This window comes from Nicrophorus vespilloides, unplaced genomic scaffold, assembly GCF_001412225.1.
Source record: "Nicrophorus vespilloides isolate i.1.1-1 unplaced genomic scaffold, Nicve_v1.0, whole genome shotgun sequence".
Taxonomy (NCBI): domain Eukaryota; kingdom Metazoa; phylum Arthropoda; class Insecta; order Coleoptera; family Silphidae; genus Nicrophorus; species Nicrophorus vespilloides.
The window spans coordinates 26,529-37,477 of NW_017097318.1; the positions used below are offsets into that span (position 1 = coordinate 26,529).

The following is a 10,949-nucleotide window of genomic DNA, read 5'->3' on the forward strand; positions in this document are numbered from 1 at the left end:
AATGATAATTTAATGATAATTAAATTGCCTATCATCGATATTAATAACCTCGAACGCCATCTACCAATTGAAAATCAGTTCATATTAACTGTCAACGTATTTAAATTTATTAATTGCTACTAATAAGATGTAAATAAGAAAATACAATTAACTAGCAAAAAACGAATTAGACTAATAATTAGACAAACTAGACTATAATCAAATTTTGTTAATTAAATTGCCTATCATCGATATTAATAACCTCGAACGCCATCTACCAACGCTAAACTACCCTGTCAACATATTTTAAATGTATTAATAATACATTTCAGTTTTTGAAATTGCTATTAATAAAAAGTATTTAATTAACTAGCAAATATGAAAAAAAGCAATTAGACTAAATATGAACATTAATTTCGAGTTGATAATTTGTATTATATAATCAAATTAACTGAAACGAACAAACATGTAATCACCATGAAACAAATCTTCAGTTAATAACGCTATCTATTGGTAGTTTAATCTAATTACACTTCACGTCAAAATTTGACAGTTCAATAATTAAATAACCCCAACAACAATTTATAATGATAATTTAATGATAATTAAACTGCCTATCATCGATATTAATAACCTCGAACGCCATCTACCAATTGAAAATCAATTAATATTAACTGTCAACGTATTTTAAATGTATTAATAATACATTTCAATTTTTAGAAATTGCTATTAATAAAAAGTATTTAATTAACTAGCAAATATGAAAAAACGAATTAGACTAAATATGAACATTAATTTCGAGTTGATAATTTGTATTATATAATCAAATTTTGTAAATTAAATTGCCTATCATCGATATTAATATCCTCGAACGCCATCTACCAATTGTAAATGAATTCATATTAACTGTCAACGTATTTAAATTTATTAATTGCTATTAATAATAAGTATTTAAGAAAATTCAATTAACTAGTAAACATGGAAAAACGAATTAGACTAAATATGAACATTAGTTTCCAGTTAATAATTTGTATTATATAATCAAATTAACCTAAACTGAAACGAACAAACATGTAATCACCATCAACAAATCTTCAGTTAATAACGCTATCTATTGGTAGTTTCATTTAATTACACTTCACGTCAAACTTTGACAGTTCAATAATTAAATAACCCAAACAACAATTTATAATGATAATTAACAATTAATATAGTGTTTTTATTTAATAATTACTATAATTATATATTAATTTCGATAATTACGTAATCAAATTTGTTAATTAAATTGGCTATCATCAATATTAATAACCTCGAACGCCATCTACCAATTGTAAATCAATTCATATTAACTGTCGACGTATTTAAATTTATTAATTACTATTAATAAGAAGTATTTAAGAAAATACAATTAACTAGCAAACATGGAAAAAATGAATTAGACTAAATATGAACATTAGTTTCGAGTTGATAATTTGTATTATATAATCAAATTAACTGAAACTGAAACGAACAAACATGTAATCACCATTCACATATCTTCAGTTAATAACGCTATCTATTGGTAGTTTCATTTAATTACACTTCACGTCAAAATTTGACAGTTCAATAATTAAATAACCCCAACAACAATTTATAATGATAATTTAATGATAATTAACTGTCAACGTATTTTGAATGTATTAATAATACATTTCAGTTTTTAGAAATTGCTATTAATAAAAAGTATTTAATTAACTAGCAAATATGAAAAAAAAATTAAACTAATTTGTATTATATAATCAAATTTTGTTAATCAAATTGCCTATCATCAATATTAATAACCTGAAACGCCATCTACCAATTGAAAATCAATTCATATTAACTGTCAACGTATTTAAATTTATTAATTGCTATTAATAAGAAGTATTTAAGAAAATACAATTAACTAGCAAACATGTAAAAAATGAATTAGACTAAATATGAACATTAATTTCAAGTTGATAATTTGTATTATATAAACAAATTTTGTTAATTAAATTGGCTACCATCGATATTAATAACCTCGAACGCCATCTACCAATTGAAACTCAATTCATATTAACTGTCAACGTATATAAATTTATTAATTGCTATTAATAAGAAGTATTTAAGAAAATACAATTAACTAGCAAACATGGAAAAAACGAATTAGACTAAATATGAACATTAGTTTCGAGTTGATAATTTGTATTATATAATCAAATTTTGTTAATCAAATTGCCTATCATCGATATTAATAACCTAAAACGCCATCTACCTAATCAACAAATACATTTATGTATTGGTTGTCAACGTATTCGCATTAACAAAATTTTAATAAAAAATCTACTTTATATGAGAGAAAGTAAACATTGCTTAATACTTATTTCATTAACTAAATAATCATCAAATAATTATAACATCAAATAAATTTGATAATTTGTATTATATCATCAAATTTGTTAATTAAATTGCCTATAAAAGATACCAATAAGCAAGAGCGCCATCTACTAGGCAACACTTAACAATATGATTAAATAGACAAATGTTTCAATTCTGTTTTTAAATTGACAAAAGCAAACTTTGAAAATTAATTTGTATTATATAATCAAATTTTGTTAATCAAATTGCCTATCCACCAATCAATCAATAAATTTACAGAAAATCTGCTTTGAGAGAAAGTAAACATTAGTTAATACTTATTTCATTAACTAACTAATTATCAAATAATTATTACTTCAAATACAAATTTGATAATTTGTATTATATCATCAAATCTGTTAATTAAATTGCCTATAAAAGATACCAATAACCGAGAGCGCCATCTACTAGGCAACACAATATAATTAAATAGAAAAAATGTTTCAATTCTTTTCTTTTTAAATTGACAAAAGCAAACTTTAGCTAATACATATTTAATGGCAATCATTAAAAAATACTTAAAAATCCATTTACGTAATCACATTATGCAACTCTAATCTCAATTGTAAAATTACAATTGTTTTTTTTAAACCAAATTTTTGTTGGTATCAATTAAAAAAATATTAAAAACTTTAAATTAAGAATTAATTTGTAATAATTGGCAAAATCGATATAGTTTTTGAAAAACATCTCGTATTATCGTCAACAAATTATGATTCATATTTATATTTAGAACATTTGAATTAAATTGTTTTTTTTTTGGTTAATTAAGCAACTGACAGTTAAAATTTGAATTGTTTCCGGTCTTGTCCTGCTGACTGAAACAGTTGATCTGGTTTGACCTATGTCAAATATGACGTTAATGATAGTTTGTTTGTGTGGTATTAGTGAGAGAGAGAAAGAGAGAGAGTGAGTAGATACTTACTTGTGAGTTAGTTTGTAGCATGGAACTGGTTGAGGTGTGAATGCCTTTTTTGTAAGTGTAGTTAGACTGTGAACTGGATGTGTGCTTTGATGTGTTGTAGAGGCCGCTCGATGTTACCATTTGCCGTTCCTGCTGGGCCTCCGTCGCCGAATTCCCCGCGCTGAACGTATCGGTCGTCACCTTAACACTGGTGTGCGCCATGTTTTTCATCTCCTGCTGGACCTTATCCGGCGTTATCAGCGACCTGGCCTCCTGCGATCGTCCACCAAAGAGAAACAAAAACAAAACAAAACAAAAAAAAAAATCAAAACACAATTGATTAATCAGAAGAGACGCGCGATCGTGACCCCTGTGACGTCATCGAGCGAGCGCGTGAGCGAGCGAATTTGTATTAAGATTACGATAATGTTGAATGAAGATGCTTTAAAGATTTTGATAAGAAAAGGAAATACAAATAGTCTTCACCGATTTGAAAACACCTCTGCGGATGGGCCATGGTGCAGACATGATGATGATAGTCGTCTCCGCAAAGTCTGGACGCTCTCTGAGAAACGGCAGACCTCGACGATAAAAATACAGCGTTCAACTGTTCAATGAAAAGAGGGAGCGAAAGAGAGAGAGAGAGAGACAGAATGGCAAATTCGCGGATTGGATTGGACGTCGGCCATGGAAAACATCGCGTTTTTGTTTTCAAACATCTTTTTTTTTGTTTTTAAATATTTTGTTTTTTCTTTTTGTTTTACCTTCATTGCGTAACGACGGGAAGAGAAAAAGAATCCACCTGACGACACTCGACTTGAAGAAGCCAACCTGACGATGGTGCACAACATCGCACACATCTTCTTAGTTACCTAATGTTTTCCATGACAACGACGACACCTAACAATAACAACAGTGCTGCTGGCTGTCAAAGACCCGCGGTATTTTTGGTGGCGGTCGTCGCCGTAGGCAACGCCCGTTCTTATCGATTTGTTTTATTAACGCAAACGCAAAATTGAACAAAAGAAAAATGCTCTGAGCTCACATACACCCACACACACACAGGGCCAACTCCGACGAGGTCGGTGGATTTCGGGTTTATGCAAGTAGAAGACGCGTAGTATCGATCCAACAAAGTGTGTTAGGGTAGTAGAAATAAGAAGAAGAAGAAGACGAAAAAAAAAACAAAAGAAAAACTTCTGTTATGGCAATTATTTCCGAAATCGATCCACGCCAACTGCACGCAATGACCGACATTAAAAGTAATTTAATAAAAAAAATATAAATCTTTTCCGCGAATTCTCGTTTGAATCGATCGTTAAAAAAGAGTAAAATTCGAAGAAATAATTGTTTGTTTTTTTTTTTATCAATTTTCATTTGAAATTAATTAAAGAAAAAGTGAAAAAGTCTAGATGAAAATGAAGTGAGAATTTGATGATGTAATTTTTTAAAGAATCGAGATTGAAAGAAAAAACAAATAATAAAAAAAACAAACAAATGAAGATGCATAAAATGCATCCATTTTGAAAAACAAAAAAAAATCTAAAGATGTGTCATAATCGGAAAGGGTTTGCGAATCGAAACAAGTGAAAATCGAATAATGAGATGAAATTGGAAAGATAATTGATTAAAAAAAAGTCATTATCAAATAGTTCATGAAATTGAAACAAAATGCTTTTGAAAAAAAAAACAAAACAAAAATATACTGAAGATGAGTCATCATCATCATCATCAAATGGTTTGCAAATTGAAACAAATGAAAATAGAATAATGAGAAGAGTCCATATTTAAAAACAAATGAAAAATGCTTAAAACAAAAAAGTGCAGAAGTCGCCCATTTTGAAAAAAACAAAACAAAAATATACTAAAGATGAGTCATAATCAAACGGTTTGTGATGTGTCCATATATAGGAAAAACAAACAATTGATAAAAAAAATCATTATCAAATAGTTTATGAAATTGAAACAAATGAAAATGCAATGTTGAGGAGAGTATATTTAAGAAAAAATGAAAAATGTTTAAAACAAAAAAGTGCAATAAATGTTCTGAATGATCAAAGAGTTTGCGAATCAAAACAATTGGAAATGAAATAATGAGAAGAGTCCACATTGGAAAAACAAATGATAAAAATGTTATTATCAAATAGTTCATGAAATTGAAACAAAATGCTTAAAACAAAATGTGCAATCTTAATTATCAGTCGCCCACTTTGACAAAAAAATACTAAAGATGAGTCATAATCAAACGGTTTGTGATGTGTCCATATATAGGAAAAACAAACAATTGATTAAAAAAAAATAATTATCAAATAGTTTGTGAAATTGAAACAAATGAAAACGCAATGTAAAGAAGAGTCCATATTTAAGAACAAATGAAAAATGTCTAAAACAAAAAAATAATGATCTGAATGATCAAAGAGTTTGCGAATCGAAACAATTGGAAATGAAATAATGAGAAGAGTCCACATTGGAAAAACAAATGATAAAAACGTTATTATCAAATAGTTCATGAAATTGAAACAAAATGCTTAAAACAAAATGTGCAATCTTAATTATCAGTCGACCACTTTGACAAAAAAATTACTAAAGATGAGTCATAATCAAACGGTTTGTGATGTGCCCATATATAGGAAAAACAATTGATAAAAATGTCATTATCAAATAGTTTGTGAAATTGAAACAAATGAAAATGCAATATTGAGGAGAGTCCATATTTAAGAACAAATGAAAAATGTCTAAAACAAAAAAAGTGCAATAAATGTTCTGAATGATCAAAGAGTTTGCGAATGGAAACAATTGGAAATGAAATAATGAGAAAAGTTACACATTGGAAAAACAAATGATAAAAATGTTATTATCAAATAGTTTATGAAATTGAAACAAAATGCTTAAAACAAAATGTGCAATCTTAATTATCAGTCGCCCACTTTGAAAAAAAATTGCTAAAGATTAGTCATAATCAAACGGTTTGTGATGTGCCCATATATAGGAAAAACAATTGATAAAAATGTCATTATCAAATAGTTTATGAAATTGAAACAAATGAAAATGAAATGTTGAGAAGAGTCCATATTTAAAAACAAATGAAAAATGTCTAAAACAAAAAAGAGCAAAGAGTTTGCGAATCGAAACAATTGGAAATGAGATAATGAGAAGAGTCCACATTGGAAAAACAAATGAAATAGTTTGTGAAATTGAAACAAATGAAAATGCTTAAGTATCAATCGACCATTTTGAATAATTAAAGAAAAACTAAAGATGAGTCATCGTCAAATGTTGGAAAAACAATTGATAAATGAATAATTATGAAAAAGTTCGTGAAATTGAAACAAATGAAAAGAAAACAGCTTCACTTACGGTGGCTTTGATCCTGGATTTTTCAGTGGAGATTCCGTCGACCTCGAGTTTGGCGTGGGAGGCCTTGGCCTGACTGTTTTCCTCGTAAGAGACGTCCCCGGTCTCCATCCTCTTGCTCTCCTCGAAGTTGGCGCTGGCTTTCTTCGCGCACAACCCATCCTTCACCATCTACAAATTAGAAGAAGAAAAAGAAAAATGAACATTCACGTAATCAACAACAATCGTATTAGCAACGGTAACAATAGCAACGCAAAGCTTACTTTAGATGTGCGAATGTTGTTCGTCGTCTTCTGTTCGAACTTGATGGTATCCATGGTGTTCGTCGGTGATCCGATCTCCGATGGAACCGGAGTATCGTCGGGGAAGGTGATCTTCGGCTGAGGATCATCGTCGGCGTCCACCAGATTCTCCAGACTCTTCTTGATGTTGTTGAAGTCGATGCTCTTCATCTCCGAAATGTTGTTCTTCAGTTCGTTCAGATTCGATTTGACCAGGTAGACTTGCGACGTTGATGAGCTGCTCACCGATGTCTTCCTCGACGTGGTCAGACTCGTCTGAGAGTTGGTAGGAAACTGCACGGACAGATAAAACGCACACACACAAAACATTAGATGAATTCGACGAAACGCAAATCTAGTCGTCATCGTCATCAACGATCTCGCATTATTTCGGGACTGCTGATGCATTGAATAAAAATCGCGACTATCCTGTTATCTAAGAATACAGCGTCTGGACGGACGCCAGAGTTGCGACACACACCATAGTAACCCGGGCAACCAAACAAATTTGTTTTGTTTCCGCGTAACCAAGCCATCTCACGTGACAACAGAGATTTTGTTTTGAACGCCTTCTATCATCCTAATAAAAGTATAATTTACAAAAAAAAAAGCGAAAATCACCAAAAAATAGGAAACCCAACGATTATTTTCTATTCAGGAAACGAAAAATGTTCTAAACATCACCTCTATTTTCGCAATGTTAAGATTCGCAACTGCATTCTGGAATTATGACAAATTCATAATAATCATCGAGATTTTTCTGGATTTCCCACTCACCAGGTTTAAAAATATACTCTCCGATTACGCAACCCAAAAAGCATCCCTTAGAATTTGGAAATGTGTCAAGTTCGTTTCATTATCTATTCTATTTTAAGCAAACAACGAAGTTCTCAGTAAGTTTCTCAGACTACATATTTTTTTGAGAATTCTCAACTTAATTCGCAAGAAAAATGTCAGTTTAACGTTGAGAAAAGATCATTTCGAAAATGCGCCGGATATGCAACCAAATGCACGTTTTTTTTTAAATGAAAAAGTTTGATGGTTTATAAGAAAAGAACGTCGAATGTCACAGATCAACAAGTGGGCTCGTTGGAAAGGCCAGAATTTCTTCTTCAATTTGAATATTCAATATTATAAATCACATTCTCAGTTGTGGAGAAATTATATAATGTTTCTAAAATGGCAAAAATCAATTTTATTTACTCTATTTTGACAGCTATCAGAAATCTGCTGGGAAGGCCACAGTTTTATCTTTGAAGCGTTGAGTCATCTAATTGGCGTGTGCAATCAATTAATAAAAAAACACACACATTTCTAACTTTGACAGCTCATAGCGAACGAACGACGTAAACCACAAATTTGTTGTTCGGTTCATCGGAAAGACTATAGTTTTAGCTTTAATTTGCATGTCGAATGATCCAATTAGCGTGCGCGGTTATCGAGCTATTAAGTAAAGTGTGAAAACGTGTTTGACATATGTCAAATAAGTTATAGTTACCATAGTTACCATTAACATAAAAAAAAGATTGTTAACAAATATTGCACAACAATATAAAACAATTGAACGTAACGGATGATAACTGCACATCTGCTGCCCACGGCCCACTTTGCAAAATCCAAATAAAACAAAACAATCGCAGAATTCGCCCACGTCGAATGTACATATAAATAAAGAAAAACAAAAATCGATCGACTTTCGATGCAAATGCTGCAAGTTTTTTTTCGCAGAAGAAGAAAAATAAAAGAAGAACAAGTGAAACGTAACATTCCATGGAAATCATGATTCTTGCTGCAAAACACACCAATTATGCGGCGCGCTCTTATCGCATTCGCTTAAGTAATAAAGATTAAACGTGAAAATAAACACACATAATTTAGTTTCATTGAAGCATCTCTATGAATCGAAATTCATGAAAATCGTCTTGTTTACTTGATAATTGTTGCATCGGAAGTTGTTTTATTTTTTATTTATTCGTTGCTATAGCGATGATTCACTCATTCGAGCGTGAAACTAATCGCGAAATCGTGGAAAAACATTTAATAATACGTATGGAAATCAATCGATTTCCGTTTATCTCGTTGTTCACCGAAAATTAACGCTATTTATAAACTCGTCTGATTAACGCAACTCTCTTAATATACATCGATGACTAACTAATTGCACGAATTTTATAATCAATTGATTCCATTTAATTTTAACTGTTTCGCAACTTCATCTTCTCTCTGCAAACAGTCTTTGATATCGCCGGATATGCAACCAAACCACCTCAACTATATATATATATAACATTTTGACGTTTAAACGTCAGAAATATCAGTGATTTCTCGTATCAAGAATAAATTACTTTGTGACATCATAGATGACGTGAAGTTGTATGAACTTTCAATAACAAACAAAACTAATCATTTGCACAGAACCAACATTGAACAATTCATCAACTGTCAAATTGACATTTCAATTATAAACGCGAATTTTGTTTTTTTATGTACAGACTTATAATAAATTATTTAATTGTAGGTTATTGCATTTGTTAACTGTCAATTTAAGATGATTCCTACAACTTGAATCCTTACCAACTGTCAAATTGACGTTTCATTGATTATATAACCTTTATTATTTGACAAATCAAACGTCAAATTTGTTTCAACTTTTTATCTTGTGCAAGAATTGTAACATTTTCGTGGTTCAAAGAAAGAAACAACTATTGTTGGGTCAAACTGTCGTCAGATGCTGCCGGTGTTATAATCGAGATGACGCGGTCACCATGACGATCAAGTGCGTGAAGCGCGCGATCAAGATCAAGTGCGTCCGGTTTCCGAGTTGCCAAGTTCAACGTGCGAAACAAAACAACAACAACAACATAAACAACAGTAGAAACTCACCTGCGAGGAAGTGGTAACGTTGACGCGACTCTTGAGCTTGTCGTGGTTGTTTGCCGTCGGATCGGACGCAAATTCGGGCGCCATCTGTACGAAAACAAGGAAATAAAACAAAATTAAACAATCGTTTTAACCTAATAATAGACAATAAAATTAAAAAAAAAAACAATTGATAGAAACAATTGATAGAAACAATTGAGCACCTCGAAAAACTGCCGCCTGCGACTGCGGTTCATGTTGGGTATGCCGGTTGGTTGCGAGTTTCGTCGCATCTCGCGTAAAAGTACACTTTAATAATTTTTTGTCCCGAAACTTCTATTTGTTACTAATTAGTTTTTTTGGTTATGTATTCACCGTTGGCCGTTTCGTAGCGGACTGAGGAGCCGTTCTCGATCGACGATAAGAGAGCGTTTGATTTTTTTTTTCCTCTCCATTTGGGTTTAAAAGAGGGGATCGCGAAAAACGTCTTGGATGTTATCTAATCTTATCGCAGGTGAGGCGATAACCGGAACACGATGAGCGGGAAAAAANNNNCTTGAGAAACAAAATCGAGCAACCCTTCGTCTCACCTTTGTTGCTATTGATGTTGTTGCTATGGTTTTTCGTGTGATTCACACTCTGCTGTTATGTAACCTATTTATTCTGCCTATTATCGAGCCGTCGTCCGAACTCTCTGGGCGCAGCGCGTTCGCATACTTAACACTAACTAACTTGTACACACTGTACTACTACAACTATATAACTTGTACGGCAATTGATCAAGGTCCGAGCTCAACTGAAATTGATGTGTGCGAAGAGAGTGGAATAGTTCGTGGGCGTTCGCGGATCGATTCTTTTCCTCATAATTTGTTGTCCACTTTCTGTTCCTCTTCCACCGATTCCAACTGCAACATTCGATTTTCCCACCCATCGTCGGAGTCAACAACACGTACACACTCTATGTAGTGTGACTAAGACAGGTTAATTCGCCGGTTCTCCTCGTTTTTATCGGCGATTCCGTCTCGGGGAGTCTCGATGAGTCAGAGTCGTTATTCCATGCAATTCATGTGCATACATATTTTCAGGCAAGCACACATGAATGGAATCTCTCGCAGCCAACTCACTCACTTTTAGTAGCGCGCGTCTGACTCACG

The 10,949-nt window shown here is 32.0% G+C and overlaps 1 protein-coding gene across 5 annotated transcripts in view; it reads right to left on the reverse strand.

Annotated features, from left to right (window-relative positions):
- The window catches only part of LOC108559799 (sterile alpha and TIR motif-containing protein 1), a 13,777-nt gene extending 3,159 nt beyond the window's left edge, over window positions 1-10,618 (reverse strand). Inside the window, exons 1-5 of one of the 5 annotated variants that reach the window (XR_001890949.1) lie at window positions 10,020-10,127; window positions 9,820-9,903; window positions 6,919-7,230; window positions 6,659-6,826; window positions 3,323-3,574 (exon numbers count right to left, since the gene is read on the reverse strand). Coding sequence is in view for 4 of the 5 variants with exons in the window: in XM_017917155.1 (XP_017772644.1) it covers window positions 3,323-3,574; window positions 6,659-6,826; window positions 6,919-7,230; window positions 9,820-9,903; window positions 10,020-10,088 (885 nt within the window). In the remaining variant the exon portion in view is untranslated. Of the gene's footprint in view, window positions 1-3,322; window positions 3,575-4,065; window positions 4,548-6,658; window positions 6,827-6,918; window positions 7,231-9,819; window positions 9,904-10,019; window positions 10,130-10,385 lie in introns of those variants that run through there. The other 4 variants (XM_017917156.1, XM_017917157.1, XM_017917155.1 and 1 more) reach the window with 4 other exon arrangements.
- Between the last annotated feature and the right edge of the window lie 331 nt (window positions 10,619-10,949).